Source organism: Trichomycterus rosablanca, chromosome 12 (assembly GCF_030014385.1).
Source record: "Trichomycterus rosablanca isolate fTriRos1 chromosome 12, fTriRos1.hap1, whole genome shotgun sequence".
NCBI classification, from domain to species: Eukaryota; Metazoa; Chordata; class Actinopteri; order Siluriformes; family Trichomycteridae; genus Trichomycterus; species Trichomycterus rosablanca.
The window spans coordinates 38,448,463-38,467,654 of record NC_085999.1 but is presented as its reverse complement, the minus strand read 5'-3'; the positions used below and the strand labels follow the sequence as shown (position 1 = coordinate 38,467,654).

General features: G+C 37.1%; 1 protein-coding gene across 1 annotated transcript; it reads left to right on the top strand.

The window, feature by feature from the left end:
• The first annotated feature begins 3,053 nt into the window (after nt 1-3,053).
• On the top strand, nt 3,054-11,878 carry si:ch211-214p13.8 (B- and T-lymphocyte attenuator). Its single transcript, XM_063005725.1, has 5 exons — nt 3,054-3,135; nt 9,109-9,444; nt 9,523-9,549; nt 11,183-11,320; nt 11,416-11,878. The coding sequence occupies exons 1-5, from the start codon at nt 3,054-3,056 to the stop codon at nt 11,772-11,774; spliced, it is 942 nt and encodes a 313-aa protein (XP_062861795.1). The 3' UTR covers nt 11,775-11,878.
• Nucleotides 11,879-19,192: the final 7,314 nt, after the last annotated feature.

The following is a 19,192-nucleotide window of genomic DNA, read 5'->3' as shown; positions in this document are numbered from 1 at the left end:
GACCAAAATTATGACCTTCCAGAAAAGAGCCAGATCTCAGGGAACCAAACACACATATAAATTAGGACACCATGAAATTGAGCACACTAAAGATTATACTTACCTCGGACTGAACATCAGTTCCACAGGAAACTTTAACCCGGCAGTAAATGAACTGAGAGAAAAAGCTCGCAGGGCCTTCTACGCCATAAAACGTCAAACATTCGTGGAAATTCCAGTTCGAATCTGGCTTAAAATTTTTGAATCAATAATTGAACCGATTGCTCTATATGGCAGTGAAGTTTGGGGTTCGCTTACACACCATCAATTCCATAATTGGGACAAACATCCATTAGAGACCCTGCACACAGAGTTCTGTAAAAGCATCCTAAAGGTGCACAGACACACCACGAACAATGCGTGCAGGGCAGAATTAGGCCGATTTCCACTAATTATAAACATACAGAGAAGAGCAATCAACTTCTGGAAACATCTAAATGAGAGCGACCCCCAAACTTATCATTATAAAGCCCTGAAACACCAAGAGCTGAGCAAACATACCAGTCCCCTAATCCAACTGGTCCTGAGTCACTGCACCCACACAGCACTAACACACACAGACACCCTAATAACACACACAAACACATTACTAACACACGCCGCCACACCACTAACACACACTAACACAATAAAGACTCAGGAACAGAAGAAATCTGCAAACCCAATTAAAATAAACCAAATTACACAAAAACTCAGAACTAAATATCTGAATTATTGGGAAACTGAAACTAAAACTCAAAGTAAAATGCAGTGCTATTTGACCCTAAACAGACACTACAGTGCAGCAGATTATCTGAGCACAGTATCCGACCATAAATTAAGAAACACCCTGACGAGGTACAGACTGAGCGCACACGGCCTGGCCGTGGAGACGGGGCGACACACCCGGTCCTGGCTGCCCCGGGAGGAGAGGTTGTGCCAGCACTGCACTCTCAGTACAGTAGAGACGGAGCTGCACTTCCTCACCCGGTGTACCAAGTACCACCACGTCCGCTCCCAATTCTTCCCTAAATTTAATAACATCATCCCCAACTTCACCTCCCTCCCAGACCTCGACAAACTGCCCCACATACTGGGGGAGCACAGAGAGAGCTGCACACTAGCAGCACTCTATACACACACCTGCCACCAAGTGAGGGACAGTGGGTGACCATGTCTCATACACACATACACACACACACACACACACACACACACACACGCACGCACAAACTGATTGTTTTACTACCTCATTATTGTAAATATTATACTTTTTATTGTTATTATTTTGCACTGTTTTTATTAATATTTTATTCTATTCTATATTTTTTGCACATGTAACTGTTCTGTATATTTTTGTTCTTTCTTATTTTTATTGTTTATATTTCCCTGTAACTTGCTTTGGCAATACGAATGTCCTTATTTGTCATGCCAATAAAGCTTCGTTTGAGTTTGAGTGTGTGTGTGTGTGTGTGTGTGTGTGTGTGTGTGCCTCTGCCTCTGCCTCTGCCTCTGTGCCTCGTCCAGGTCCCAGTACCCACGTCTATAGGATAAGCAGGTGAGTGAGTGAGGGTTACATTACTTTTTCAAGGCGTTTTAAACATTATGTCACAAGAGGGCAGGATTGGACCGTTTGGAGCTGTGAAGGACCTACACCACTGGCTACACCACAAAAACATTCTCAGCTCGTAACTGAGAAAGTGGAAGGAGAAGAGAAAGCACAGAACTGAACACTGGTTGTCACACCATGACTACTCAGAGCACCAGAACAAACTGGGGACTGCAATGCATGATCAGATGCCAACCAACAACTGGTCCTGATGTGTGGCCTGTTTTGGAAAAGGGCACCTCACTGAACCAAGGTTTGGAAAATGTTCAGTGTGCCATCCAAAGTGGGTGTGATTTATGAAAAATGTGCTAACTTATGATGTCTTTTATGTCATGACATTTTGTCCTCCTATTCTTTACAGAATTGTTTTAATTCGACTACATTGGAGGGTTTTCAGCATGAACCGCTTGTTTAAGGTCCTGCCACAGCATCTCAATGGGATTCAAATCAAGACTTTGACTTGACCATTCATTCCAAAACCTTCATTTAGTTTCTTTTGATCCATTTAGGTTCTATTTTACTTTACCATGTTTAGCCTCAACAGGGGATGGCATGGTGGATTGATGGGTAGCACTGTCTCCTCACAGCAAGAAGGTCCTGGGTTCCATTCCCAGGTGGAGCGGTCTGTGTCCTTTATGTGTGGAGTTTGCATGTTCTCCCTGGGTCTGCGTGGGGTTCCTTCGGGAGCTCCGGTTTCCTCCCACAGTCCCAAGACATGCAAGTGAGGTGAACTGGAGATACAAAATTGTCCACGACTGTGTTTGACATTAAAAGTTACTACCTGTCCTGTCATGAATGTAACCAAAGTGACCGTAAAATGACCTTAAAATCCTAACAAATAAATACATAAATAAATAAGACTCAACAGGTCAGGCAGTGATCATGCCTGGGTGTGGCTAGTGAAACTGAACCCAATTGTCAACTGAATTTGGCTAAGGGGGCACTGACTTTTTCACATAGAACCTGGTAAGTTTTATTTCAATAATTAAAATAATCATTTTAAAAACTGTGTGTGTTTACCTGGGCCTTTGTCTATTATTAATATATTAAAAGTAGTGTAACAAATAAGCAAAAAATAGGTGAAATTGGGGAGGGGGTCAAACAATCGTTTCCTCACCTGTACAGACAAGATGTTTATTTAGTTATTTAGAATTTCAGCAAAATGGAATCAGAATGTTTAAACTAACGTGACAGAGAGAAGACTTGTTGCAGTGTTGCATTGAGTGACATGGAGGACATCAAACAAAGCCTGGAGTGAAGACAGAGGAAATGGAAACCACACTTGTGTGAGAGTAGAGAGAGTAGGAGAGTGTGAACGTGGAGGATCTCATCACAGTTCTACGTGAGGTTTCTGACTCCAGAATAAATTACTCAAGATGAACCCGACCTGCTCATGAACCTTCAGTGAATGTTTACCTCCTGTACCATGTGTGGAGAGCTGGACGTTACCTCAGTGATGAAGGGTTTAGTCATGATTCTGATTCTGTCTGTTACTGTAGACGCACAAGGTAAGTCGACGTCAAATCATGATTTAATTTTAAACAACACACTGTAAATGTTCTTTGGGGAATAGAAATGAATTTTAATGCTTTTTTCTCATGGAAACAGATTCAAAAGCGCAAACTGATTATTATATACACAAATATAAAATGTACATAGTGGATCTACGCACGGCGAGCAAATCACCTGTTACAACACCCTTAGTTCCATCACATGTTCTGTTGACAACATTTCTAACTAGATTTCTAACTAATCAAATTTAATTTAAATTAGAAAAGAATATTAGCCAGAATTAACCTTGCCTAGTGTTACAGTATATGGACCAAAGTATTGGGACACCCTTTTTAATGTTTGAATTCATGTGTTTCAGCCACAATAGTTGCTAACAAATGCAATAAATCAATGATATATAACAAAATGATGTGCTTCCAACTTTGCTGCAACAGTTTAGGGAAGGCCCTTTCCTATTCTAGCATAACTGTGTCCCTGTGCACAAAGCAAGTTGTATGAGGACATAGGAAAATAAGGAAAAGCTCTTTAAAACAACTCCAGTGGCCTGCACTGGAGTCCTGACCTCAGCCTCACTCAACAGCTCTGGGATGAACTGATGTTTATGATCAGCAATACAAATTCTGTCATCTTTTGACTAAATAGGCACAAATTCCCACAGACTGGGACTTCAAAATCTGGTGAGAAACCTTCTTAGAAATGTGGAAGTTATAGCGTTCACACTGTCACTCTGATTTAATACTGTTTATTTTTTAAATAGGACGTACAACTAGTTCATGGTCAGGTGTCCAAATACTTTTGACCATATAGTTTATCTAGTAATAGATAAATATGATTATGGTAAAAAAATTATAGCAGATTCAGGCAGATTAATTTACATGTCGACCGGCCGCTCTTAATATTAATTGCCTTGTGATAGATTGGCACTCCTTGCTACATGCCCAGTGTTTATTAACAATGGACCCACCTTGATCCTGATCAGGATGAAGCAGTTATTAAAGATGAAATCATCTGTATTGGGTGATAATGCATATGTTGTGTAATCATCTGCATTTCATAATAAGAAAAGGTGGAAACATTTTTTAGATACAAACATCTACAGCATGATGATTGACTGACATGAAAATCCTTAAAATGTGTTGGACAAAATAGAAGAAACAGTAAATAAAAACAAAACAATAATAAAAAGAAAAGCCGTGTTGTGCTTCCAGATTATCTTTAATTCTCGAATACAGGACTGTTTCTTACTGCCAGTGCTGTCATCAATAACAGCTCAGTAAAACTTACACCCTACATTTGTAATCTGTGTCTAAGGTTCTTATTTCATTCTGTGGTTATTTTAGTATTTATTTTGGCTCATTTAGCAGTTAGTCTGTAAACTGATACCCACCCCTGTCAGTGAGCTTTACATTTGCAGTTTGTTCAGGATCCAAAACTGAAAATGAAACTCGTGTTTTATTACTTGTGATTCTTCATGTTCTGATTTATTTTCAAGTGCAGTTCAAAGCTGAGAATTACATTTATTCTAACAGCTCTTGTGTTTTAAACAATTCATTTACATCTTGTTTATCGATGTGATACATTAACTGTAGTAAAACGTGCTATAATATAATAACCTGAAAACACATTTTACATGTAAAGCATGTGTACTGTCGGAGTCTTGAGTTTTTAAATGAACATATATTCAGAGTTTATGTTGCTGTCTGTTTCTATTATACATCTTTACATGTGTGAAAAATAAATGTGTTAAACCACAGAGAGACAAAACACAAACAAAAAAATACCTATAACTTTTAAAGCTTTTTACAGTGAAGTGAAAATGCAACTGGGCATTTTCTAATTATTCAATATTATTGTGTATTAATGACTAAATGACTTTGGATTATTAAACAAAACTTGATAAAAAAAACCCAAAGGGAATTAACTTAGATTAAAGAAAACCTAATTGTTTTCAAGATTCAAGAGGATTTATTGTCATTTTGGCTCTATACAAGTACATTTGTACTCTTCCACTCTTCTGAGAAGGCTTCTCACCAGATTTTGAAGTCCCAGTCTGTGGGAATTTGTGCCTATTCAGTCAAAAGATGACAGCATTTGTATGGCTGGTCAAGAACGCCAGTTCATCCCAGAGCTGTTTAGTGAATCTCCAAGTAGGTCAGGGCTCCAGTGCAAGCTGGAGTTGTTTTAAACAAAGCTGAAAGCTTATCATTTCCTTTATATAATTCATTACACCTGTTAGCAACTGTTTATTCACAAACTAAAATATTTAAAGGGGTCTCAATACTTTTGTCCATAAATTAAATGTGATATTTCATTAGTTAGAAATCTAGTTAGAAATGTTGTCAACAGAACATGTGATTTAAAAAAAAACTAATTGTTTTCAAGATTCAAGAGGATTTATTGTCATTTTGGCTCTATACAAGTACATATTAAAAATAAACAGCGTTCCTCCAGGACCAGGACCAGGGTGCAACACAGAACTTAAGTAAAAACAACACAATATGAGTACAGACAAAAACAAAGACCTATACAGATAAATATAAATATAGGGGATATTTTCAGACCTAAAAAGTAAAGGGGTCCAAAATATAAGTGTGATGCTAGCCAGTACATGTAACTGAGTAAATATAAAGTAAGGGAAGGTGAGTAGGGTTTGTATAGAAGCAGATATATTGGATAATAAAATACCATAGCTGCCATAAAAAATACGATTGATAATATAGTCACTAAGTGTAAGAGAAGTAGTTATATTTAAGTAAAAACTAATGACACCCATGTAAAAAGTAAACCTCACATTTGGTTGCTCAATCAGCCAGTTAAACCAATAAAATGCAGACAGATTTGATTTTAGCAGCTGTGTAGAAAAAATCCTATTGATTCTAGATCATCAGAGTTAAGAATGCAGTCAGCTTGAAGTCTTTACTGGAACAATAATCTAATAATAAACCCAACCACCGCTGGAATCTTGGGTACGAGTGCAGGGGAAACCAGACCCACCACGACTCTGACCAAGATAAAGTGGTAAAAAGAGAAAGGAGATTGTTTAGATTTATATTTAAATAAGGAATCCACAAAACACAATAAATATAATATCACCAAATAATAAACATAGTCGAAACGGTGGTAAATCTACCCAGAAGTGGTCCAGCTTGATTCTCCAAGGCTTAACAACAACAAAGATCTGAAGAAAAAAATCTAGCACTGCATTTCTATAATGTAATTAAAAGGTAACAAAACATCCAGAGGTTTGTAAGCATAATGAAGGAATAATGTTTTATTTAGCTGTTTTTTTTAATAAAACATGTAGCTTTGGAAATGTTACATATACGTATAATACCAAGATGATAAAACACTAGTACTTTTGTATTATTAGAATAAATTAGCTTGATAATCATAAGGTACACAACCCTGAGTGATGGGAGTGATCAGTGTATTGTGATTAGTAATGTCACTCCAGTTAGTGATTAATCAAGGAGTAATTTGGTTGGTCTAGCACACAATAATGAGACTAATCTTATCAGTCTTACACTGAGATGCACAAGACAAGATTTATTTTCATAATGTATTACATTAGGAAATATTATTGTTCTTTATGTTTAACAAATGTGATAATAAGTGTTCTGGCTGCACACAAATGGTGATCACTTCCCAGAAGACTGAAATCTAATTTATATGCAATTTTAATTTGTTTGTTGTCGGTTTTAGCATTTTAAAACACAGCCTCAATAAAACTCAATAACGGTTACAATTACATTTAGCACCAGATGCTGGAAATTTTTGACCACCTCATCTTTGCAGCATTGCTTTGATTTAACCACAGTGGAGGGTTTTCGATCACAAACAACCACAGCATCAGAGTTCTGAAGAAGCCCAGTTTATTTTATTTCCTCTGAGTAAATATTCTGATGTGTCCTATTTATTTAAAGTATCCTCCAGGCCACCCAAGAAGGACGGGCCCTGCTGAGTCTGGTTCCTCTCAAAGTTTTTTCCTGTAATTTTAAGGGAGTTTTTCCTTGCCACTGTCGCCCTCGGCTTGCTCAACAGGGGTTTTTTGTTTTTGTGTCTGTTGGTCCTGGATTCTGTAAAGTTGCTTTGAGACAATGTCTATTGTAAAAAGCGCTATGTAAATAAACTTGACTTGATGTGAATTCGGGTTTGCACTTCGCACCATCGACTGACCCTGACAACCTAACAAACTGAAGTATTTTTTGGCAGAGAGCAAAATTAATGGTTTTGCTATTTATGGCAAAGATTAGAAGTGAAGCATCCCCAATGTTAATACACTAACACCATGTTTGATGTTAATATTGTGAAATCCTGAAGTCGGCATATGTTTCTTTCACTAGGTTGTCAAAATATATGGTAAAACAGAAAGAAATTTTAATAACCAAGGGCTTTTTGGGCTCTTTATAAGATTAGTACAGTAGACCCTTGACTTACGAATTTAATTGGTTCCAAAGTTCTGTTCTGAAGTCAGAATGTTCGTTAGTTAAACCTATTTTTCCCATAAGAAATAACGTAAACAGAATTAATCTGTGCCAGACCTCCCAAACCTCCCCTTACCTAACCTCTCTAATGTCTTAAATGCTCTTTTTTGTTATAAATACACGTATATTTTCCCTTAATCTTAAATAATAGAATATACATTCCTGTAATAAACAATAATAAACAACAATACACAGTAGTACTGTACTGCACATAAACACCACATCACATTTCAGTACAGTACGTGTGCTGTATCATACACCATAATGCATTTCCTTCTTTTATATAAAATGTATCTACCAGAAACAACAATAACTCTCATATTTCTCTATTATTTCCTTCTTTATTTCAGTAGTGTTGTATTTTGTAGGTGTAATTGCACGAAAGAAAGAATACTTTACTCAGCCGATTTCCTTCTTCTCGCTCACTCACTGTCCCCTCTGTCTGATACACAGTAACACTTACTGGTAGGAGTAATTATACAACAAATGTAATAGAATTTTTAATTTCTCACCACTACGCTTTCTCTGCAGCTTCTTTGAGGTCATTTCAATATTGAATTTTACAAAATATAAAGAAAACACCGGAAAAACACCGTCCACTGTCCGAATGTTCGCTTACTGAATATATATATATATAGAGAGAGAGAGAGAGAGAGAGAGACGGTCAGAGTCAACTTGGTCGTGACGTCACGTGTTTTGTGAATTTCTGTTTGTAATCCAAAATTTGTTTGTACGTTAAGTTGAAAAAGATCGCTCGTAACCCGAAATGTTTGTATGGTAAACCATTCATAACTCAAGGGTCTACTATATAAGACGACTTTATGTTTATCTTGTTAGCAGTGGTCTTTATTTACAGCTCTTGTAGAAAGCACTTCTGCTTAGTCTCTTATTAAAGTGAACTCCTTCAGCCTTATGGCTTCATAACCTTGGCTTCATAATGGCCTTATGGCTTTTTAGACCGATCTGCTCCAGTACTTCTGCTGAAATTCATTTTAATAGCTGCATCGTGCTAATTAAAACTGTTTAACCTACTTTACATTGTTGAAACTGTTCAATTTAAATCACATTTTCTAAATCTATTAAATCGATCAGCTGGTAATGAATGTTTTTCTTTACTAAATAAAATGATAATTTGAACATATTTTATGTTAATGTGGCTGTCTGGTTCATCTGTATAGAAAATGATGAACCAAACTTAAAAGAATGTAATTCATACGTGTGTTGCTTTCAAAAACAAATCAACTTTTAAATGAAACTATTAGTAAAGTATTAAGTGTGCACATGGAATAGTGTATAATTTCCATAAAAAGCATTTAACATAAAGATTATAAAGCAAAAAATGCAATATTTGGTCATATATGTGGTAATGTATAAGTAAAAAGAAATAAACTATTTGACTTTGCAGTCCTCGTCATATTTGCTTTAGTTTTGTGCATTTTTCTTGGCCCATGAAATGTAAACTGAAATTCTCTGTTTTTTCTGCAGGTTTTACTTCATCATGTGAACCAATAGTAAAGCTTCGGAAAAACACTTTATACAGAACGTCCAGTAAACGCTTGTTAAATATTTCCTGCCCTGTGGTGTTCTGTAAAGAGATACCAGTAATTAAATGGACTAAAATTGATGAGACGAACAAGATGGTACCAGTCGAGCCAACAAATCAAATAATCACACAGGAAGAATTTAAGATAGGATTCAATCATGTCATTGCATATCTGATCTTTAAGAACATATCAGCAGATGATGATGGACTCTACAGATGTGGGATTTCTGTATCAAACTTTTCACTTGAAAGCCACAGCATTAATGTCACTGTTTCAGGTAAGAAAAGGAGTCAGAAACAATTTTAACTCGTATTATTTAGTTATTTTTGTATTTGAATTGTTCCTTCTTTTACAGATTCTTTCATGGATTCTGCGGATGGAAGTAAGACAACTTTTTTTATCATTTTGATCATTTTTGGATGTTTTATAATGTTTGTTTTGTGTATAAAGCTCATAATGTGCTCAACAAGATGTTCAGTTGGTGGAATTTGCACATATTCAGTCAAAACAGGCTTTGTGAGGATGAGAACTGATGTGGAGTGAAAAAGTCTGGCTTGCGATCTACGCTCCATCTGAAATAAAAGGGTCGTTCCTGGGATTCGGTGCCTTTTGGACCTTAAAACTTTTTGAAAATGAAACACTGTTTTAATTTGTTTTTCATGTTTTATTATAAAAAGGACGTGTTCTACTTTTCCAAACTAATATTGGTCAAGCTAAATTACACACGCACCTCATATACACTGTGACGTCCAGCCTGTTACGTATCAGGCTGTAACAGGGTGGACCATAACAGGGTGGACATTCTGACTTAAAATTAGCCATTAGCTAGTGAGTGAGCAAAACCATGCTAGCATAAAAGTGAATTCAGACACAGAATTATCTGCTTTTTAGTGTGATAATTTTTAAAATAATCAAATCGTATTGCTTTTTCTCATATATCCCATAACAGGGTGGACATGTTATGGTTGACCATATAAGGCTTGTAGTATAAAATGTGGAAAAAACAACATTAAAATGAGGAGTTTAATAAGCAGCTCATCTTCCACTGTTGTTTTCTTTCTAAAAAGATCATGTGAGCTCCAGGAAATGATGTCAGTATGTAAAACAGCTCTTCATTATAAGAGACAGTAGTAAGAAATAACAGGGTGGACAGAAACCTGAGGCACGAGTGGAAAAACCCTCATAATCAGCAATAAAATCAAACTCATAAAGAAAATAAATCCAGGGTTTAGAGGGACTTAATCAAAGCTTTTAAACAGTTCTGAAAGACTGAGATATTTTCATGATTAAACCTCATATATCATCACTAAATCAGAATGTACAGCACTGGGGATCATGGGAAAACCTCTGCTATCTAAGAGATAAAAACAGTGTGTATACAGTCATTGTATTTTGGGGGGGGGGGGGGGGGGGGGTAGAAAACATTGTGTTTAGTATTTAAAAGTTTTAATTATTACAGTAAGATGTTTAGAAATTGTATCGTTTAAAATTTACTTAATAAATGCACTGATCAGTACTGGGGACACAAAAAGCACAGAATTGTAGGAATGACCCAAATATTTTTATATGTTTCCTTTTTCAACACTGGGAAGTTAATCCCCTGGCCTTTGTCTTTATCTCATCTTGAAATCTGAGTACCATTAAATTTATAAAACTATTTTTAGACATCATCACCCTGACCAGTTTGACCACCTTTATCTCCAACCAACAGTTTTATTTAGTTAAAAATACAATAATCATGTTAGCAAATTCTAATCTTTTACGCTGGACATCTTCTGGTTCATTGTAATCTTCTAAAATGATGCTGGACATCTTCTGGGACTCAAGGCCATAAGAGCTAAGGCTTCAGGATGTTTCTATTCTAGGTTTAACAGTATCATAAAGGCTTTTAAACTATAAGTCATCTTTCTACTTATTTATTTTATTAAAAGCTTTTTTCCTAAATTTATCTTATCAGTCTCTGGGACCCTGGTGCAATGTTTCCTTATCTTCTATTATTTTCTTTCTTATTTTAGTCACAGCTAGCTCCTTGGTCACTGCACCGAAACATCAGCCGAGCTTTCCAGACCATGCTTCCTACATCTTCATCTGTTTAGGGATTCTCGGTCTGGTTGGCATTGTGATGTCAGTCTCGTTCCTGTTCATATTCGGCTGTACGTATCAAATCACTCATCTGATCTTAAAAAGTTATACTATTTTATTTTATAACTCCTATTATTAAAATGTGTTTTAAATGTTTTTTTCTCAGGTTCAAGAAGATCTAAGACCTGCAAGAAGAAAGTAAGGCACACAAATGCACTGGCTGATTCTACCTTACAGTGTGTGACATCCTGTCAGACACCTCCAAGCTCCAACATATCAGAGTTTCACGAATGTCCCAGCGCCCAGAAAATGTCCAAACAGAGACTGACCAACCACAATGCGTCCATGGATTTACTTCAGTCTGACCAGGACTCACTTTATCCAGCAAATAACAGGAACAGTGGCGGTTGTTCACAGCAGATTGTGTACGCAACACTAGAACATCTCACACCGAGAGAACCTTCTGCACTCCGCCAGCCATCGAGAGAAGATCTGACGGAGTATGCTGCCATCCGGATAAGCTGAATGAATCTAGGAATGGTTTATGAACATTTCTACAGTGTTTCCTGCTCCTGAAGTCTAACTGGATGTGTTTTTGTCAAGGGTGTTGGAGCATCGGGCTCCTTAAAAATCATCAAGCACTGTTTAAACACCAAAGCCAATCTGAGTATTGTTGGTGACCATGTGGATCTCTTTATATCCACTATTGACCAAAGTCCAGTTGGCTATATTTGGCATGATAATGGACCATGACACAAAGCAAATATGGTTCCATAAAGACTCCAGCTACACGCTTGGTATTTCCACTTCACCAGATCTAAATCCAATAGCCCACCTTTGGAATGTGGTAGAAAGGGGGAATGGAGCATGACAGCATCGACTGAAATCCTAAACACCTTGTGGAATCCAAACACAAAGACCTGAGGCTGTTCTAGGAGCATGCTGATAAAATTAGATGGATTTGACTGTAAAGTATGTCCTGTCTCAAATAATTTACTATAAAATTTAGTATAAACTAATATAAATATGTCTTTTTAACTCAGTGTCTTTAATTATTGCGGCAGCTTGTTTGTTTAGATTCCTTCCCTTTTAAAAGATGTTTAATTGTCCGCGTTGGGTATAAAGCTCAGACTCTTGGGTTAGCAGTCGTTTTGTTTTTTATATTTAAATGAAAATAAAAGTAACGTTTAAAAAGTTTGGTAAATTACATGTTTTACAAACCTCATTTCCTAAAAAGTTGGGACATTTCGCATTAATAAAAGTGCCCTTAATTTGTTAATTCTTTTGAAACTTAATTCAACTGATAAAAGTTGAATTAAAACTTCATTGTAGCTTGTAAATTTAAACATATTTAGAATTTAATGCCTTCAACACACTCAAAAAGTTGGGACAGAACATTTTAATAGAATAGAATATTAAAGTTACAGCCTTTTGAAACCTCCCACAATAGGAATGAGTCATACAAGAAAGTTTTGATATATATAAATCACAGGGGATTTCAAGAAAAAGTAAAAGCTGTTAATCTGATTGAAAAAATCTGAGTTAGTAAAATGTACGACGGATGTTCTTGTATCATAAAATCACGAGTAGAAAAGTCAAGTAATTTCCACCTTGCGTAATCAGACCTTACACAGTACAGACGAGGCTACCGGGTGGAAAAGGGTAAACGATTAAAGATGTGTAAGCGGTGTTTCCAGTTTTAATACTTCTAAAAATACGATTTTATGATTTTCTTCTGTAATTAAACTTAATATTGAATAAAATGTGTTCTCTTAAAATACACCGATCAGCCATAACATTAAAACCACCTCTTTGTTTCTACACTCACTGTCCATTTGATCAGCTCCACTTACCATATAGAAGCACTTTCTAGTTCTACAATTACTGACTGTAGTCCATCTGTTTCTCTGCATGCTTTGTTACCCCCTTTCACCCTGTTCTTCAATGGTCAGGACCCCCACAGGACCCCCACAGAGCAGGTATTATTTAGGTGGTGGATCATTCTCAGCACTGCAGTGACACTGACATGGTGGTGGTATGTTAGTGTGTGTTGTGCTGGTATGATTGGATCAGACACAGCATCGCTGCTGGAGTTTTTAAACACCTCACTGTCACTGCTGGACTGAGAATAGTCCATCAACCAAAAACATCCAGCCAACAGCGCCCCGTGGGCAGCGTCCTGTGACCACTGAAGAAGGTCTAGAAGATGACCGACTCAAACAGCAGCAATAGATGAGCGATCGTCTCTGACTTTACATCTACAAGGTGGACCGACTAGGTAGGAGTGTCTAATAGAGTGGACAGTGAGTGGACACGGTGTTTAAAAACTCCAGCAGCGCTGCAGTGCTGAGAATGATCCACCACCTAAATAATACCTGCTCTGTGGTGGTCCTGTGGGGGTCCTGACCATTGAAGAACAGCATGAAAGGGGGTAACAAAGCATGCAAAGAAACAGATGGACTACAGTCAGTAATTGTAGAACTACAAAGTGCTTCTATATGGTGAGTGGAGCTGATAAAATGGACAGTGAGTGTAGAAACAAGGAGGTGGTTTTAATGTTATGACTGATCGGTGTGTGTTTCGGGTTTATCAGGAAAAATAAACTCAAAAGCCATTTACCTGCTTATTTAAGCAATTATGTAATAAATGATGCATAAAATCGCACCAATCGTGATCTTGATCATCCATGGCATTGTTGTTGAGGCCAGACAAACTGGTTTTATTATGTCAGAAACCAGTTTGCTTTATAGCACGTAACAAAACATCCAGTAAGCGGCAGTTCTGCAGTCAGAATTTTCCTCTATTTGTCTGGATTCCCATCGTAACATCATATTTCTGTCCTAGGCTGACAGTGTGAACCCAGTGTGATTTTATTCTCATGTAGCTAGCAGATTTGATTCAGATGCTGGAACGTTCTCAGCACAGCAAGTGTGTGGTATCTGTAATGGTGTGTCAGCAACAGCACTGTTCTTTGGGTTTTGTGAACAGTTTACAAAAGGCCAGCGGTGGTCTGTGGTTGATGTCTGATCTGAAGATTATGGTCTATCACTTAAACAATGTGAGCTCAGTGATGCAACTATGGGCTAACAAAGTGTGCATATGAAAATATATTCATTCACTGTCTGTTTTTACCACCTTTTTATTTTATTTAGGGTCATGGTGGGTCTGGTTTACTGGGTGAAAAACAGGAAACACCCCAGACAGGTTGCCAGTCCATCACAGGGCAAACACACAAACCCAGGGTGATTTTAAGTAGCTCCAGTTGACCTGACTGCACGTCTTTGGACTTGTGGTAGAAAACCAGAGCACCCAGACACAGGGAGAACATGCAAACTCCACAAAGAAAAAGGAAACAGTGCTACCCACTGCACCAACATGCTGCCCTGTATAGGAATAAACGGGCTATACATTTAGCAACTGTAAACCTACATGTTCTTTTTAAAAAATAATACTTTAATAGCCAGGAAATTAGGGATCATTAAAAAAAAAAAGTCCAGTACAACTGTGTTAGTGGTTAAAATATAAATCAATACAATCATATTCTTACACTTAAGCTTGAGTTTAGAAACTAAGACCAGTGTTCATAAATCTGTGATAATAAATAACACTAATCCCAGAAGAGAAATTAGAGTGTTCCATATATTTACTCACATAATTTACACCTTGTAATTTATTATGTATAAATCTAAACCAAAATAATTGTACCTATAAGCATTAAGAACAATATATAAAAAAGACCAGGACTAAATAATGAACTAGATGGTGTGTGAGACGTACCAGCATCATGGAAACACTGAGTAATGTCACCACTTCTCTAATTTTAGTCATTTGGGCTGCAGTCGGGGTCTTTTGTAAAACACATCAGAGTGACTTTCACCCCCTCTCTCTTCACACCATTACACAGTGAAAGAGAAAGCAGCCCAGCATGGTTCAGATCTCATTTAAAATATACAGCAGGTTCACGTACCGACTGATGCAAAAGTTTCCAGGTTGTGCAAGTTGTTGCAGAGCAAGATTACAATACAATCACTAACTGATGAGAAGATCTGTGAGCTCACGGTTCTGCATGGAAGAAAAAATCACTCGTTTACAAAACAAAAATAAAATAATGAACTGATTTAGAAAATCACTCCTTTTTACTGTAATATATTTGTATATACATACAAATGATCAGCCATAACATTAAAACCACCTCCTTGTTTCTACACTCACTGTCCATTTTATCAGCTCCACTTTGTAGTTCTACAGTTACTGACTGTAGTCCATCTGCTTCTCTGCATACTTTGTTACCCCCACAGAGCAGGTATTATTTAGGTGCTGGATGATTCTCAGCACTGCAGTGACACTGACATGGTGGTGGTGTGTTAGTTTGTGTTGTGCTGGTATGAGTGGATCAGACACAGCAGTGCTGCTGGAGTTTTTAATTACCGTGTCCGCTCACTGTCCACTCTATTAGACACTCCTACCTAGTTGGTCCACCTTGTAGATGTAAAGTCAGAGACGATCGCTCATCTATTGCTGCTGTTTGAGTCGGTCATCTTCTAGACCTTCATCAGTGGTCACAGGACGCTGCCCACGGGGCGCTGTTGGCTGGATGTTTTTGGTTGGTGGACTATTCTCATTCCAGCAGTGACTAATAATAATAGTTTCACTTGTACCCACTTGGTCTTGGTACCACTTGTGTCTGCCTGTCTTGTGATAAAGCCCTGATGATGAACGTTTTTTCTGCATTCTGTTTGGCAACAATTATGGTTTATTTAACTTTTCACATCAGTCACTCAAAAATCAGAGAGAAAAATCTGATATATGGTGGACTGGGTGTAACTGGGCAGAATTGATGTCTTGCTTTAAAATGATTACAAGAATATTTACCAGCCACTGAATAAAGGTCCAGACAGGCCAGTACAGCTGTGGTAGTGGTTAAATAATTAAAGAATAAGATTCTCACACTTAACCATGAGTTTAGAAACTAACCAAGACCAGTGTTGATAAATCTGTGATAATAAATAACACTTTTTTTAATCCCAGAGGGGAAATTAGAGTGTTCCAGCAGCTTACAGACACATAACACAAGTACACACAGAAGTAAGCAAATTAAAATAGCATAAAAAATAAAATAAAGTAGAATGTATTTTAGAAGACTGTATTATTTTGGTGCCCAAATACATTTACACTGTGTGCACAATTATTAGGCAAGTGAGTATTTTGACCACATCATAATTTTTATGCATCTTTTCCAACTCCAAGCTGTATAAACTTGAATGCTTATTGTATTTAAGCATATCAGGTGATGTGTATTTGTGTAATGAGGGAGGGTGTGGCCTAAGGAGATCAACACCCTATATCAAGATGTGCATAATTATTAGGCAGCTTCTTTTTCTCAGGCTAAATGGGCCAAAAAAAGAGATTTAAGTGACTCTGAAAAGTCAAAAATTGTAAAATGTCTTTCAGAGGGATGCAGAATTCTGGAAATTGCTAAGATATTGGGCCGTGATCACACAACCATCAAACATTTTGTTGCAAATAGTCAAGAGGGTCAAAAGAAACGTGTTAAGAAAAAAAGATGCAAATTAACTGTCAAAGATTTGGGAAGAATCAAACGTGAAGCTACCAGGAACCATTATCCTCCAGTGCTGTCATATTCCAGAACTGAAACCTATTTGGAGTGCCCAGAAGTACAAGATGTTCAGTGCTCAGAGACATGGCCAAGGTAAGGAAGGCTGAAATCAGACCACCAATGAACAAGACACATAAGACTGGGCCAAGAAATATCTGAAGACAGAGATGAGAGTGACTCTTGACGGACCAGATGGACGGGCCCGTGGGTGGATCAGTAACGGGCTCAGAGCTCCTCTTCGACTCAGACGCCAGCACGGTGGAGGTGGGGTTCTGCTATGGGCTGATATTATTAAAGATGAGCTAGTTGGACCTTTTCGGTTTGAAGATGGAGTCAAAATCAAGTCCCAAACCTACTGCCAGTTTTTAGAAGACACTTTCTTCAAGCAGTGGTACAGGAAGTCTTTCAAGAAGACCATGATTTTTATGCAGGATAATGCTCAATCGCATGCATGGAAGTACTCCACTGAGTGGCTAGCCAGTAAAGGCCTTAAATATGAAAGAATAATGACATGGCCCCCTTCTTCACCTGACCTAAACCCTATTGAGAACTTGTGGGCCCTTCTTAAACAGGAGACTTACGGTGAAGGAAAACAGTACACCTCTCTGAACAGTGTCGGGGAGGATGTGGTTTCTGCTGCACAAAAAAAGCTGATCATCAACAGATCAAGAAACTGACAGACTCCATGAATGGAGTGGCTGTTATTCGAAAGAAGGGTGACTATATTGGTCACTTTTTTAAATGTCAGAAATGTTTATTTGTAAATTTAAAGTTGTTTGTTTATTATTCTCACTTTAACAGATAAAAATAAACAAGTGAGATGGGAAAATGTTAGTTTTTTATTTAGTTGCATAATAATTCTGCACACTAATTTCCCTAAGAAAGCCAAAACCTCACTTTCACTTTCTTAAATATTCAGGTTTGAGGTTTATTAACATTTTGAATTGGTAGTTGTTCAATAATAAAATAAAATTCATCCTCAAAAATACAACTAATAAATGTTTACACAGTGTGTAACATACAGAAGAGGCCACAATCATTTATTAAACCACATTCTCTTATTTAATACCCCTGGGCCTATATGGTGGACCCTAAAGGATGTGGTGTATTGTAGAGGATCAGCGACACCGGTGAGGCTTCGGGATGAGATTGACTTTTTCTGGTCTCCTCTGTACATATAATAAATAATACTGTACAATAAATAATATAATAAATAGTATAAATGTAATAAATAATATGATCATTAATGTTAAGCTCTGCATGCATATTTCTAAAACAACAGCACAATAATGTGTTTAAACAAGAGAAGGCATTTTATTATCACCATTCTGTCAGAATATGTGATATTTACATTTTAAACATTTGAAAATGTGTGTTTATAATATATCATCACTCCCAATTTAACTAGCTCGGTGTTCCCACTCCCCGGCAGAATCCCACTTTACAGAAACTGCAGTCAGTACTAATTAATAATAAATTATTTATTTATAAAAGGCCTTAATGAGTCAAATATATTCATATATTCATGTATACAGGCTCCAAATCTGAACATTTGAGTAAATAAACTCCTCTTTATGAATATGGTGTTTGTGTTTTTGCTGTAGCAGCAGTTAAATTAGTATTATTGTACATGCTAAATTATTTTAATATTTCTAGTACACAGATGATTAATTTGAGATGATTTTAGATGTTCTGTTAAACTCAGCATGTAAATGACTGCCTACAGAGATCGCTTATTTGCCACATACAGGGATTTTTTCTTAAGCTGGTTTCTTTTATTAAATGTCATCTTATTGTTGAAGCGAATGGAAAGAAATGAGAAAGAGGGGTTGAACTGTTTGGGTGAAGGGTGAGATGAGAGAGTGTGGGGGGCAGTGTTATTATGATTAAACCTGGACAGAAGTTTACATTCCCACATTTCTACACTGGAACTGTAACAGAATGTGTTGTATTGGTCAAGATCTGCAGTCAAGAACAACCAGTTTCCCCCATTTTAAATAAAAAATAAAAGCAAGGTAATGGAAAGAGGGACGGAAACATTTGAACCTAAACATGCTATTAAAATATCACAATATCAGTGAACATAAGTCACTCAGTCGGATTCTATACATTTACATGCACAAATAAACGCATTTATTAAGCGATTTACTATTTTATAATCATGTGAAGCAGGTGTTCTAGTGGCACAGGGGTAAATTATGCCAGTCCACTACTGCTGCGATCTGGGTTTGAATCTCTGCGAGTCCTATCGACCAGCCGGATGCCTACACAGACATTACAGGCTAGGTGTGAAATTGGGGTGAGGGTGGGGTGAGATATATGGTCA

Bases quoted from the DNA above. Each gene is read 5' to 3' on its own strand.
- si:ch211-214p13.8 (XM_063005725.1), top strand. From the start codon at position 3,054: ATGTGTGGAGAGCTGGACGTTACCTCAGTGATGAAGGGTTTAGTCATG. The intron at 9,445-9,522 runs GTAAGAAAAGGA...CTTCTTTTACAG, and splicing joins CATTAATGTCACTGTTTCAG to ATTCTTTCATGGATTCTGCG. The intron at 11,321-11,415 runs GTACGTATCAAA...TTTTTTTCTCAG, and splicing joins GTTCCTGTTCATATTCGGCT to GTTCAAGAAGATCTAAGACC.